The sequence below is a fragment of the Gymnogyps californianus genome, chromosome 18 (genome assembly GCF_018139145.2).
Source record: "Gymnogyps californianus isolate 813 chromosome 18, ASM1813914v2, whole genome shotgun sequence".
NCBI lineage: Eukaryota > Metazoa > Chordata > Aves > Accipitriformes > Cathartidae > Gymnogyps > Gymnogyps californianus.
The window spans coordinates 5,317,212-5,332,663 of record NC_059488.1 but is presented as its reverse complement, the minus strand read 5'-3'; the positions used below and the strand labels follow the sequence as shown (position 1 = coordinate 5,332,663).

Sequence of the window (15,452 nt, the reverse complement as noted above, 5' to 3'; positions counted from 1 at the left end):
CGGCTGATATGTTAGATATTTTTATGTAGTAAGTGCAAGCAAATACTCCTCTAAATAGCTGCATTTTTTGCCTCCTGCTGAAAAAGTGGCTGTGTGGTTGTTTTGGAGTGAAAAAAGTCTTGGGAAATTAGTGGATCCGTACTGAGAATGTAGCGTAAGAGTCTGGATTTATTTTAATAATAGTAATATACTTTCTGTGAGCAAGACTGCAGGTAAACAATTTTCTTTTCTCTGCACAAGTAAAGAAGCAGCTTGTAGTGACCCAGCCGAGTGTGCAGAAAGCTGACTCAACGAGTGTGTATCTGACATGTTCATCCTTTATTTGTCGGCTCGATACAGTCCTTTTTGTTCTGAAATGGAACAGAATTTGCAGACCCTCCCCCCCCCCCCCCCCCCAAAGAAAGCCAGTTTTATCCAGAACGCAGAGTGGACTGTTAGGACAATGTTCTAAAATGTATGCTTGGAGCTTGGGCTTGTCTGCTTTCCCTTCCTTCCCTTCCCCTCCTCTGAAATAGCTACCTGCCAGCTTGTTCCTGGGTTGTTGAGTTGTAAACTTTGGAAGTGAGGATGCTCGGGTTGGGGAGGAAAGCTTTTTAGAATGTGAAAAAAATGATGAACCACTGTTTAGATATGTGACTCATTTAGAGTACGTAAATAGTGAAACAGTATTTGCCTCCTTTAATAATAGCTGGTTTTAGGTATCATGAATAGTTTCCAGATTCATGTTAGGCATTGGAGGCGGGCAGTCCTGTTCAGCAAATTTGGATTTCTACTTCTTTCACATTTTCTCCAGGACACAGGTATACATATAGTTGTAGACATGCAAACTTAAAAATTACATTGTAAGCTTAGTATGTTCTTGTTTTAATTTAGGAAAATAAAGAAGCTGAATATGAAAAGCTGATCCTTGCTTTAAGAAAAGAACAAAATATTTATTCTACACTAGTGAAGACCTTCAAAGAATCGGACAGGTAAAGTACTTTTTCCATTTTGGTGGATAATCTAAACTCAAAGGGCAGAAGTCAGAAGTTGTGAAAAAAGGTGCAGCTTAACTGGAGTGGTGATTATTTTATGCCGGCCAATTGTTCATAAGGCATAAACTAGCTGTAGTAGTCTCCTTAAAAAAGAAATATTTTTAAAGTGAGGTTATATTATCTAAATTACTTAAATGTTTCTGAAAATATTTGGAATCTCAGATGAGCCAGATTTCCATTTAGGTACCAAAGTAAGCAGCTAGATTTTCAGGAGTTACATGTCCTGTGTTGGAATATAGGAGAAAAATCAAATCGCAGTGAACTTCTGGGTGCTGGACGATTTGCCATGGGTTACTCCTAAAATGCAGATAATGCTTATCTTAAAAGTGACACTAAGAATTTTGATGAGAATATAAGCCAGTAAGATTTTGGAGTAGGTTAAACAAAACAGAATAATTGAAGTTTGCATAGTATGCTTTCAATGTAAAGCATTCAGAAGTATGGCAGGAGCAAGTGTGTTTTAACCTTTTAAAATCAAAGAACACAACATTTTAGAAAGACATCTGTGACCTACTTTGTATGCTATTATTGCTTGGCAGTTGAGGAGGAGACGTTATGATAAAATAAAGAAAATTCTTAGCCTTTAGGTAAAATAAATTTAAACGTTTTATAAAAACCTTACTTTTACTGTTATAATTACAAATACCTTAATTAGGTATTGACAGCATTTGAGAGCTAGCTCCTGACTCTTCCTGCCTGAAGGCAATGGCTTATACCTGCCAACTTTGTGGGAATGTGTGTTTGTATTTTGCAGTTGGTTTATAGACCACTAGAGTTTGGAAACCATAAAGTGACTAGCACTAGAGTAGATGAGATCTGGTATTTGAATTAAGTGCATTTATAGTAATGCCATCTTGTGCTTGGCCACAGCTCAGAAGTTGTTTTAGATACTAGAATCTTTTTCATTAGAAATAGTGATAGAAGTCAGATTACGGAGATTATTTCCTATCTCTGGGAAAAGAGCAATGTCTTTTGTGACTTTTCTGTTGAGCAATCACCAAATGAAGGAAGAAGCCAGTTTATTTTAATATTCCACATGGAGGGAGTGACCTGACATTGAAACACGTTCTGTGGGTAAGGCAATTGTCAACAGTTTGTTGACAATTACTGTACAGTAATGACAACAAAGTAGCATAGCTCTGATACTAGTTTTTCTTAGAATATCTTTCAAATGAGGAGAATTATAACTGTAGTTATAATCATTAGGGTAATAGGAGCTTTGCAATTAACTTCTGTAGGATCAGGAGCAGGATCATTAGTTCTGTTTTCTTGATAGGGAGTTATAGGATGCACAGAGCAGTGCATGTTATGCAGCGATTTGCAGAGGATGCGCAATGATTCAACAATAGAGCTGGAAGTTGGAGGCAGGTCTTCTTATTTCTCCTCCTCGTAGTTTTGTGAGCTGAGATGTGCTGTAAATCTCATCATGGAAGACTTGAACCCCCAAAGTTCTGGGGAGCTGATAAACAAGCCCTGCAGATAAATTCAGCTTCCTCATTTGTGTAATTGCCATCAGCGGTGACATGGATTTTAGGCAAACATCTGTTTTCTTGCTGACATATCTTCTTGTAGGCATTATTTATTTTAAGCAACCTGGATGGTTATTTTTCAAAATAAGCTACCGAATGTCAGGACCAAGACATTTCTTGTCTCTCCAAGCGGGGAATCAATGCTTTTTCTTATAAAACCTTCAACTCATCAAAAGGAGAAAATGTGCTTACTTAGCTTCTAGTAATGTGTTGGTTTGTTTTTATTCTTAATTTTTTGCTGAGCATTTAAGAGAGCTCTCTCTTCAAAGATACTCTTGAACGAGGGAGAATTGGTTAAAGCAATAGTTTCTTGTGCAGGAAACACTGACAGCAGCACACTTGTCAGAAGACAGACTGAGAGTCTTTTCATACATACTGCCTTATAATTAATATGTTTCTACAATATGTTGTTATTCTCATGCAAGTATGATGTGCTGTATGTTCCTGTATAGTCTCCTGTAAGATGGATTTAAATTTTTTTAAAAGATTCCTGAATTCTCTGGCATTTAGTGCAGTGGATTGGAAATTCTACAGCAGCTTAATTTATCTTCAAACACTGAGGTTCTGAGTGAAGTAAATGTGAAAATAAATAATACAATGAGTTCAGTAACACTTTGTTATTTATTTATTAAATCCAATTTATTTCATTTTATTACAATTTCAGTTTTTAGTGTACTTAAGTCTTTTTACGGACTGATCAGAACTGTCTTGTCGATATTGTTGAAGGCTATGGGGAAGATCTAGCAAGGGACAGGTAGAGGTGCTGACACCGTGAGGCCTGAGGGGCAGTGACTGATGCTAAAGAGCTTCAGTGGCCACCTTGGAAGAAAGCTGCTTAAAGAATTAATTCACCTTGACAAATTATCATTTGTAAGTTTTGGCATTTACACCCTATTGAGATAATTGAGACAATTTAGACCTTAAAAGGTCTTTTTACAGACTGTCAGATACATGAAGAAATAAAAGTTAGTTGTGTCTGGGTCATATTTTCAATGAAACATGATTTTTTGTTTTTTTTCTTAAGTGGAGCATTAGATTTTATAGTATAGTTCTGTAGCAAGGGAACAAAGTTTCCATGGTCACCATATAATGGAATGCACAATGCCATCGGTATTATGTGATAATGATATTTTTTTGGCATACTTTTCAGAAGTTAATGATTTTGATTTTCCTTAAAAAGAATTACACAGAAGTTGGCTGGTAGAATATACCTGTCATGTTCAAGCTGACTTACAAGCAGCACAGCTCAAAACAGCAAGAAAAGGCTGTATATGTAAACGTTTAGTCTCATCTTTCTATGTAGGGATTAGTTTGTGCTATGGATCAAAATGATGTAACTGTGTGATGAAAAACAGCGATGGCTAATGTGAAATGGGCTCTTTGTGGAAGCCCAGATGTATAAGAGATGCTGAGGTGCACAACAAAATGTTTTGAATTGAATCTTGAAGATTTTTTTTTTCTCCATTTTTTTTTTAGTATAAATAGCTTGCAAACAGAACTAAACAACATTTTCATGTTGCGGAAACAGCTAGAAGACGACGTTTTAGCTAATCGGAATCTACAGAAGGTCTTAGAAGATCAGATTAAGGACATTAAAAACCGACAAGGTCTGTATACGTGTGCAGCCCATCCCTTTTCTTGATCTTCTTGCACAAAAGAAAACTGGTTTTATTACAGTCAGTTTGCTGTGATGGAGAAGAAAGGTTTGAGAGTAGAAAAAGGTGTGAAAAGACTTCTTTTCGGCTTTCTATACTGAAAATTATTTGGGGGATTTGTAACAGAATGTCTTTGAGCAATCAGGGCATATACAGAGGGACAGCTTTTCTCTTTCCATGCAGCAAATGTTAGTAATTCTATGGCAATTCTGCTGCAGTGATCATTTCAAGCTGCCTACAATTTTGTACCCATAGAATTTACTGTTTTGTGTGGAAGTCAGAGATTCCTGGCTTTGAATAAGTCTATGGCCATGGGATCACTTTCTGACCATGGAATGTAATTATTTCACAATACTTTGGTAAAGAGCTTGTGTCTCAGGAAATGGCTAGACTCCTCCTAACAGAAGAAGTATTTCCAGAGAAAGAAAAAAATAACCAGAGGTTTTGTTATTTTGTAATTCAGAAATAGTAGAGCTTTTAAATATAACTTATCTTCTAGCTTTTTTATTGTACTTCTTTGGAGGTGTTTTTAGTATATACTTAAATATAGAAAAGAATAATGTAAGTGGACATTGTTAAATACAGTTTACTGCATATGTACAGATGTATCTGTTTTATTCCATAGGGGATATATAAATAACAATAAAGCCTGTTCATTTACCCCTTTCAACTTAGACTTTCAATTTTAGCATCACTCCCTTGACAGCTATGATAAGTGACAAAAGGTAAGCTTCTGCCATTTCAGTTTCCAACCTCAAAAGCACAGAGATGATGAACAACCAGGGTAGGCCAAAGGGTCTGGTGGATACTCCTGGGTTCTCAAGAGCAGTTGTGTTGAGGGTGAGGCTGCTAGGAGTGAAGGCTCTGAAGATTAGCAATCATTTGTGAAGCTTTGAGTCCGTGCAGCAGCCATGGGATCAGTGTCAGAACTGGGAGTAGGAGTTGGATGTCTCTTCTTTGTCCTAATTTAGATATGCTTTCTCCCTATCTAATGAGATATATTTATAGAATTAACTGTCATCTATATTGTAAATGAACCGATGTTTATTGAAACATAACAAATCATTCCTGCAGTTATAGAGGATATTAATAAGTAGTTATTTTCAATTCAATTAATGCAATCTTTTGACCCAAAAGCAAAATAAATTCAATAACTTTGTCTAAACCGGCTTTTCGCCTTGAGACCTTGAGTTCATGTTCACAAAACTATAGTTAAAACAGAATAACTATTCATGCCTTACTTATCCTTCCTAAAAATTATTTCTAATTGTAATGCTAAATATGCAAATTATAATTCAGAATTACATTCACAACTCATGCTGATAACCACAGAAAATACAGGCACAGAAAATACAGCATGTCTATGTGTCAGAAGCACAAAGAAATATGAGGACAAAATTTGTTCAATTAAACAGAAAGCTTATTTTGGGGGATGAAACATTTTAACTGGCCTCCCACAGACTTACTAGTAGGTTCTTATTCGAAAAGTCCTGCCTTTGCATTTTATGCTGTGTTTTCCTGCAAATAGAGTTTCTGAATTAACTACTGTCCTTGGTTATTTTGACAGATGAAACACTATCTTTCTGTGGAGATCAAACATCTTATATGAGTATCTGTTTAGGAGAGCAAGATCATTTAAGCCTACAGATAGACCATCTGTCCCTTGAAGAACTTAAGAAAAAGGTATTGATCTTTTTTATTATTTACTGTTTCTAATGGCTTAATTCTGCTTCGTTTATAGTTTGTGTATCTCTCACAAAAAGGTTTATTTAGGTACAGTTGGGTAGTTCTGAAAGGATTTGAAGTTCTCATCTCTGTGGTTTGTGATCCACCTTTTATGAACTATTTAGTCTGTTACACCACGTGAGCTTCAGAATCAGCTGAAAGATAGGTGGCTTGCTGCAAAGGTTTTATGATAGTTAGACACCTGGGTTCCAGTTTCAGACTCAATACCGTATTTTAGTCATCATGAAGTATACCAACTCCAAAGAAAAGTTTTTGCATTAAGTATCCTACAACGCGTATTTCATGCACTTTTATTAATCATGAAGATGGTAGTGGTGTCTATACTTCTGTATAGCACACTCCATCCCAGGATTTGCAAATCTTTTGGTAAATATGGCATGTTATAAAATAACACTGAGGTAAGTTAACGTTGTCTCCACTCTGCATAAGGAGAACTGAAATTCACAGAGGCTAAATCTGCAGACCATTTTCATACAATAAATTGGTATCAGAGTTCAGAAACTTGTTCTTCTGACTCCTTATCCTGTGCAGTGACCTCTGATCCATGCACCAATTTATGATAAGGAATTATTTCGAATATGGTCGTTTGGGAGTCAACATAAGTGAAGTTTTATATTTCTCATGGCCAGCTGAATTGTAGGCAGGTGTTCAAAATCTGGAGGTGGGTAATCTGAAGGAAAGAAGTTTGCCTTACACTGAACAGGTGTCAATAAAAAAGCCCCAGATTGTGTCCCAGTCCCATTCTGGGTTTATACCACTTTTATCTCTGAACATATTCCCTTCAGTAGGTTCAGGGACACTCATTAGCAAAAGACGTTTATAAACCATTTCTGACTTGAAAAAGGGTTTGTATGCCTGAAAGCTGATCTGTTTTTTCCAAATATATTAATTGGTCTAATAAAAAGATTTCATTTTCTTCTGCAAACGTTGCCTTCTTGATATACTACATGAGTCTGTGACAGTAATGTCTGTTCCAGAGTTTTGAACATGATTGTCCATTCAGATTTTGTATCTGTGACACTACTCAATATGATATTGGCTTATAAAGGGTGTTTAAGATAGAAGAACAGGTTGTTTCTGAATGCTACTATTCCCTGTAATGCTGGTTTCCCTTGCACTAAAATGTTTCTTCTCAAATCAGCCTGTTGGTGTGAGGTGCCTTCAGGTTTCTTTTTGGTACTGAGTTGTGAAACTTGATACCTCAATAACATGGCTGGAAACTACAGTCTTACAGGTTAAGATTTCTTGAACACTAACTCACAAATATATAGCCATGTTTTCATACATGGGGAGATTGCCTCATGAGCAGATATAGAAACCCAGGCTTTCCAACTCTGCAGTTTAGATTTAGCTGGAGATTCATATCTCATCATTTGTTTTCATACTAGTATGGATGTTACCAGTTTTGCTTATTCTTCCTTTGGTTATTTAGGTTACTGACCTTCTCTTGATGGTTAAGGATCTGCAGTCAATTAATCAAGAACTTAAGAAAAAACAGCTTGGACTTTGTACAACAGATTCTCAAGGGAATGAAGCACTAAAAATATTAAACCACAGTGAGGTAGGTTTTCTGTGTTAAAGTAGTGAATCTGACTCTCACATCTAATTTACCTTGTGGAGTCATTTACATCAGTGCAGAATGAGTGTAAAACCCTCGGGGCTTAGGTTGCTAATGCCTTATAATAACTTTTTAAATTAATGATGTAAACAACTTTTAAGATGTTCGCACAACAGAGAATCAGCTCAATGCAAGTGTTCAGTGATGTGTCAAGTTGATTTTTAAGGAAACAACATACGCATTAAAATATTAATTGGGTCTGTGATCTATTTGTTTTGTCAATTGAAAGGGGAGGAAATAGTTAATTCTACAAAGAAAGCAATATCTTATATAGCATTTTCGTTATTACTGAAAGTCTGCTTGTCTACTGTTCAAGAGCCATTCTCACGCTGTGTCTAGTTCTGTAAGAGCTTAGTTCATATCTCCTGTGCATCTACAAAACAACTGGGGTTCACTGTAGCCAAAAAAGAGAGACTAGCACTTCAGGTCACTTCAATGCATGGCTGTTCCTTCATATAGAATACAGAAGTATATGAAGAAGTGGCCAACATGATGGTAGATTGCTGAGAGGTGCAAGGAAGTAATCATTGCTGGCTGTTTCATTCTTCTGCCCAAAGCTAAGACTGGTTTTAGCCGTGGGGAAGAAGAGGTCTTGGCAAAATACTTCCACTGAGAAGCATTTCGAGTACTGCATCCCCATGTGTCTTACTGTGTGTGAATGACGAAGGATGTTCAGGAGGCTCTGGTAGAGTCTAGTGAACCTTCTAGCTTGTTATAAGGTATTACTTGAATGTGGCTGGTAGTACTTTTCTTTATATTCTGTTGTGATTTTTGCTTTCGGTTACATTGATGTGCACAACATACTGAACAGGAAGGAAAAAATGTAAAAGGAGTAATGACGGTGCTAGTATTTTGTGTCTTGAATTTCTGAATTAAATTCAACAGAAAATTAGGAATAGTTTGAATCAGTTATGTGTAGGGATTGCCTAATCCAAGAACTGGGACCGTGGTATTGATGATTTTTCTGCAGGACAGTTTATTCTGCAGGACTCTGGAAAAAGGGTAATGTCTTTTACCTTATGTGCTGCAGATGCACTGGGAGCAATCATCAAAAGTCATGAAATAATCTGTTTTTTTCAGTTTTAAGACATACTCATGCTACCTTTAATTGAAATACGTTTTAAATTATAGATCGACCTTTAGGGGTGCCATGGCTTTTATTAAAATAATGAATTTACATGTTACTGTAATAGGTTTGCATGAAAAGCTTGTGGGCAATCTGTTTCAGAGCGCGTGCACTTTCTATAGATTAATATTTTTAGCAATTTGCCTCATCATCCTGCAGAGGGTGCTGCCCCCCCACTGATGCCATAGTTGATACCAAAGGAATTCGTGTCCTGTGCTGAGATTATCGTGACAAAATACCGTGCGCTCCTGCGTTTATCTCGGTATGAAAAGTACATATAGGGCTACTTACTTAAGAAGCTGTCTACATGAAATTAGGTGTAGAATGACAAAGAGTGAAGCTTGTAAAATATAAATAAACCTCAAAATTCTGGTGAAGGAAATAGGAAAGTAAAATATGGTATTTTAACCTGTGCCAGAATGATAATAGTGCTATGGAGCTCAAAAGGGAAAGGATCTGTAATTAAAAGTTTTTAGTTTAAAAGGTACCATTTTATCAGTCTTGACAATAAATGGCAACCTGGATTTTGCGTTATGGATTGTGACAACAGTGTGTTTTGCATATTAATAACCATTATCAAAAACCCCTAAGTTCTATTTTTTTGTGTGTATTTTGGGCTAGAATTTGTTGGCAGGTAGTGCTGAGATGACACTAACATATGTGCTATAAGAGGAATTTGGACAGACACAGGAAGATGTATCCTTCTCAGGTTCTTAAAATGAACCCATCTTTCTTTTCCTTCACAAAGCCAGAGCACAAATCAGATGAATCTGCATGTTGGTGCCTCTGCAGGGCATCTCCCAGAGGTCTGACAGCCTCTAGTACTCTCTTTCTTGGCTTCATGTTCGGAAGGGAGGGAGAAGGAGGAGAGAAAAAGGTTGTTTTTGTACTGTCCTCCGAACATCTGCTTTCTCTGAGAGAAGCAGCCTCAGTGATTTCAGCCTTCAGGGCTCCAGGGATCTTTGCAAACCAAGCATAGCAGTGGTTCATTTAGGAAAAACATTCTCAAGGTTTTCAGTCTCCAAGGAAATACTTTAAACAGGCAGCTTATTCTTGGTAGACTTTTTTCTGGCCTTAAGACACTTATTTTCTTTTAATATTTTGTTGAACATCAGGTTGTATTCCTTGGAGCACAGAAAGTTTCTTTTCAGCCTCTCAGACACAGGACCATAGGACCAGGCTCAAACTGCAGTCATTTGTTGTAATAGTGTGCTATAACCTGTTGGTCTTATGTAATAGTTTCATTCTAAGAATCATCACTTATTAAACCAAATACTGGCCTGGGAAAAGCATATGCTAAAAAATGTTGAGTCATAAAAGGTAGTTGCATTGGGTGGATAAGTTATATGTGTAAATAAATTTATTTTTAATACACAAATGCAGGGTCTGTCCTGAATCTACACATGGAAGATTAAACCTTAACAGGTTTTTTTATAATAGCTAACATTATTGGACTTTTGGCATCCCATGATTACAACAAAAAGATCTTTTTATAATGCATGCCCTTGCTACATACCACAATACTGTCTGTGTCTTCTCCAGTTTTCAGATTGTCTTTACTTTGTGTTGTCCTACAAAACCAAGTCTGAGTGAAAATACCAAAATGATTCAAACATGACTTGGAAGTTAGTTTTCAATATAGATTTCTAATAATAAAAGGCAAATATATTAATATGCTGCACCATCCGGTTTCTGCCTTTTAAAATTCATACTTGAAACCATTAGAGTTGCTTATACTGCTAGGGATTGGAAGATAAAAAGGCTTTTCTCATTTATTTCATAGATAGATATATATGCATACATTCTATGCATACTCAATTAAAAAAATCAAAACCCACACATGCATTCAATTCCCAGTGTTCTCAGGAAGCAAAAATAACGCTCCTTGCAGAATCCTGTTTCTCTGCAATTGGACTGACATGCTGTGAGCCAAGACTTTCCAGCATGTGATACTGGGGAAGCAGGTTTCTCTTTTTGTGCCATAAGTTTCAGCACTGCGCTGTATATCCGTCGAAGCTATAAATATCACATCCACAACCCCTAGGCACCAGTTTCTCTCCTTCCAGTCAGTCATCTGAGTCTCTGTACCTATAATCTCAATTCTCTGTAACTATGCTCAAGATTCTGCTTTTCTTGTCTTAAGGTAATTTTTCTTTAGCCCAAGTCACACCAAAATATGACTGTTATACACAGCAGTGCTATATTATTGCCACAAGTGCTTTAAGACTAAAATTTTTATCCAATGCAGGTTTGAATCCTCTGTGTCAGTGCAGTATCCTACCTATGATTTAGGCATATTAGGCATAGCATCATTGATATTTACCATCGCTTTTGCATGTTTCTGCTATTTAATGAGATTTTAGCAGCAAAGATCTTAAATAACTATTTTTTTGTATTAGATTGGGAAATGTTGCTATAAAACAAGATGATATAAATATCCAATCTGGTCTTATCACAGGGGAGTGGTGGAATGTGGTAACTGCAGGTCACTCATGGTGGATCCCAAAGTGGGACGAAAGACTGTCCTTGTACTCAGGTTGTTGTCTGACAGGCTGTCCGAGAATGGGGCTACTGAATATAGTAATTCTTTGTAAATAAGAGATTTTCTTATGATCAGTATTAAACTGACATAGGCAAGGCTAAATTCAGTCCTCACTTCCAGAGCAAACTGAGTAAAGGAGGTGAGTTGTAAGCAAAGTGAAAATATTCTGTGAACTGTGTATAAAAGAAGCTCGCTCCGTAGTGGTCTTCGCTGCTGTTGAGAGAGGAGCAACGTATGCATCTCATCCCTTGCTTGCAGATCTGTTGCTGGGATGTAACATCCAGCAAACCAAAGGGATGCTGGTCTTCCTGACGTCAGCATTACTGACAGTAACTTGGGTTCTGCTACTAAAAAAGCTGAGTCTTCCTCCTCTTTGCTCAGGAAATATGAGTGATGGGAGATGGACTGGGTTCTGTGGAAAATAGGGAGAAAAAGATGATTTGGCACCATTTGCTACAAATCGGCAAATTTAGGCAAGACACAGCAGATTGTAACCTTCGGTGTTACAGTAAATCTTTTCAGTGTACAGCAAGCTGCATGTGCTTTGTTTTAAAAGCGTCTTTTCCTTGGATGCTGGAGAAGAGCCTAAATTGTGTAGCAAATGAAAATAAATTCTGGAAATTGGAAAATAAAATAGGCACAATGGGAACATGACTGAAGATATAGAGGTCCTTTGCCAGAAGAGGTTAACTGATTTTTATATTTTTTGTAAATTCTGAGGAGAAAGGGTTAAATAGAAATGAAAGAATGTATAAGATGAAGTTTCACTATATTTAATATGAGTTATTCCTGGGTTTTATATTAATTTTCTTTGATCTTGTTGAAGAAATCTAATTCAGCGTTTGTTACTTTGTATTACAGGCTTTTTTTATTTTTCTTTTAAGACATGTCACTGACTTATTTATGCATGTTTCATATCACAGTATTTTTTTTGTGCTACATTTTCACATCATTCCATACTTTGTGTAGTGTCTTGAAATAACAGAGGAGCCTGTGATGCAGACTGAAGATGGTGACAATGACAGGAAGATGCAGAACAGTCAGTTTTCTGAGAGGGTCAGTCAGGTAGGACTCCGCTTTGGGTACATTATGTTACAGTACTCTATTCTCTGCACGCCTTTAAAAAATTCTTATTTTCGTAGAACACAAAGTGTTTTGCAAACAAAGCATACTTTTCTTGGTATCTGATTTTGCTTTCAACTAATTGGTATCCTAAAGAGTTTCTGAAAGCTTTTTCCTATATTTTTCTGCTGCTAGGGTTTTGCAGTCAAGATAGCTTTCGTTCTGGTCCTTGTTTGCTCTTGTTCAAGTACTCATAATCTTCCTTAATGGGGATGACAGAAAGTCCCTTGAAATTGTGTTTCTTTACATACACACACAGTGATCTTCAGCCTCCATTGCAGTCAGCCCTATAGTACAATTTGTATAAGATTCACTTGCTGCTATGATTGAGGAAAAAGTACTGTAGATCCTTCTTCAGGGTTGAAATACTTGATGTCTTGGTAACTTGTTGACTACATTTTCATACATACAGGAATCTGCTGTCCTTATATTCTATCATTCTAAAGCAATGTAATATAAAGCATCACGGAATCATAAAATAATTCAGGTTGCAAGGGATCTTAGAGGATCGTAGAGTGCAATTAAAGTTGAACCTTTCTCGTTTAAAAATTATAACATGCTAAAATATGACACAAAACGGGGCATTTTGGTTAGTAATGTTGAAGCATAATGATGTTCTGTTCTTTGAAATTTGTAATTTCTGTGTTTCTCTGTTTGCTAGGTATGCCTTCAAGTATCTTTGGATTTTCCTTGTGAGGTGGATAAGCAGGTAAGTGATGTATTGTAAAGGCTCTCTTGACTCTTAAACATCTTATTCTCTCTCTGCTGATGTCTGCTGACGGAAATTGTATCCAAATGGGCCCAGTCTGAATTCTCGTGTAATTGATACAGAAGAATTTCATTGATTTAAATGGGGGTTGAATTACTGGAGAGATCCCATGTAGAAATTTCCTAGGACATGTCTACGGTGTTGCATACAAAAAGTTGGCAGTTTGTAAATACTTCAAGTTGCATCCTGTCCTGGCCATCAGGGCTTGCATCTGGAGATCCCAGGACAGAATTTGTACTGTAAAGACAGATGATTCAAAGGTGAACTAATAAAAAGCTGCAACCTGCAAGCAACATTCCAGAAGTTTCATCCTCTTCATAGATAAAGACCTTCAGGGAAATCTACTTACTACTTACTAAACAACTGATCACTATGAATTCATCATATGAAATAGATGTTAATTAGTTTTTCTATTAATAAATAGTAAGAGAAATGTCTGTGGATGCTTCTTAATGTAGATAAAGAGCATCAGGAATTACAAAACCTGATTACAAAAAGATTACAGCCCTGAATTTAATAGAACATTACATACCTGTGTAATAAGAAAATGTTTGCAATTTTTTAACAGATAACTCCATCAGGCTATTCAGAGAGTTTCTGCAAAGATAGACATTATAGGAGTCCAAATAAGCTTCAGTTTGAACGTGATACAACTGGCAAGCACTTTGGCAGACTAGGAATGAGTGAACATGAAACAGAAGAGAACTTGCTCACATCTCTTTTAAGAGAAAATAGAACATCTGTACTGGAATCTACGTAAGTATGAGGGATATGCACTGCTTTTGACAGTATTTCTATTTGAGAAGAGAATAAAGTAATTTTGCTAAAGTGAATTTAGATAATGGCACTGTCTAATTTACCTGAGAGATTGGCAAGGTGCCTTCAGAGCCATTTTAGTCTATCATGCAATTAAGTAATTAGGAAACATACTATCAGTAGAAATCCTTATGAAAAACCCATTACAAGAAAAAAACTCTCCAAAGTTACTGATATACAGAGCTTTACTGTAGGGACTGATTGTTTTCAGGATGGGGTCTAGCAGTGTTAAAGGGCTTAGATGATGGAAGGTGGTACCTACTTTTTTTTTTTTTTTTTTTTTTTTAAAGTAAAACATCTGAGAGCACAGGCCAGTGAAAGGTGGTGTGGTGGAAGGGACGACACTGTGCTGGTGTAAATATTATATGTGTAAGGAACTGAGGATGGAGGAATTGGAGTTATGACGACTGTTTTACAGGGTTAATTTTGAATGGACATTACCGTATGCTTTGTGGCCTTTGCCATTTCATCTGAACTGCTTGGACAGAGGTTTGCTCTCTGTCAGCAGTTTAGGGAGTCTGGGCCCGTGTCCTGCAGTTGACTAACCGGTTATTCCAGTGTAACCATTTCTAGGACTGTGCTGAGATGAACCATGTTGTAAGTACTTGGGTCACTTTTCATGTAGGAGAAAATACTTGTGTAAATAAATATGTATAAGCCCTAGCGTAACCAACGTTTTTCAAGTGTGTGTGTGTTACACTATGGTTTGATCAGTTCCCAGCTCATTTCCATAGGAACTGGACAATAGCAAGCAAGAAAAGGGTGTATAGAAAAACCACACCCCGACTAGTTTTGTCTCCCCCAATTTCATACTTACACGACTTAATCTCCTGGTTGAAAACTGAATTAGAGCTTTGGTGGAGATCATTCTCATTTTCCTTTCCTAGTTCTTTCCACACTGTAATGACTATGTACAGTATTACATGACTTGTTTCGTTGCCCGTCAGTGCTGTTCCTCCAGCTAGCCATAGTGGTTTCTGGAGAGCAATGGGAATGACCTTCCATATACATTGTGCTCAGCAATACTGGTAGCAGAATATCCTGGGGAGCTACCCAAGTCAAATCCTGTTTTCTGTGTTCATCATGCACTGCACTTGACTTTACTCAAGCAATTCTATATTTTTACATTACTATTTAAAACTCTCCAACGGGCGTAAATGGTCTTAGTTGTCAAAGCACTAGTTAGTGGTAAATGAAGAGATACTGCTCTCTTAGAAGATGAATAGATAACATTGTTTTATTTGTTAACTTTACTTAAAAGTTTGCTAATGAGTGATTCCAGCACCATCATCTGTACCACTCTAGTGTGTAATCTTTTCTATGTTCAAGTATAAATGACCAGATTGACTGGTGATGAGTCTGTACTTTGCATAACTGAATTCTCACTAATGGCATTAGATGCTAGAGAAAGACGTAAAAAGCCTAGTTAGCTTCTACCATTTCAAATGCTAGATATAAAAATGCAGTTGTTTTAAATGCTGGTTTATATGTTTAG

The 15,452-nt window shown here is 36.8% G+C and overlaps 1 protein-coding gene across 1 annotated transcript in view; it reads left to right on the top strand.

Moving 5' to 3' along the window:
- Nucleotides 1–15,452, top strand: part of CDK5RAP2 (CDK5 regulatory subunit associated protein 2) — an 85,413-nt gene that overhangs the window by 33,785 nt on the left and 36,176 nt on the right. Inside the window, exons 15-21 of the mRNA XM_050907693.1 lie at nucleotides 874–971; nucleotides 4,040–4,170; nucleotides 5,786–5,901; nucleotides 7,397–7,525; nucleotides 12,220–12,315; nucleotides 13,034–13,081; nucleotides 13,710–13,897. Coding sequence (XP_050763650.1) covers nucleotides 874–971; nucleotides 4,040–4,170; nucleotides 5,786–5,901; nucleotides 7,397–7,525; nucleotides 12,220–12,315; nucleotides 13,034–13,081; nucleotides 13,710–13,897 — 806 coding nt within the window. The remainder of the gene's footprint in view (nucleotides 1–873; nucleotides 972–4,039; nucleotides 4,171–5,785; nucleotides 5,902–7,396; nucleotides 7,526–12,219; nucleotides 12,316–13,033; nucleotides 13,082–13,709; nucleotides 13,898–15,452) is intronic.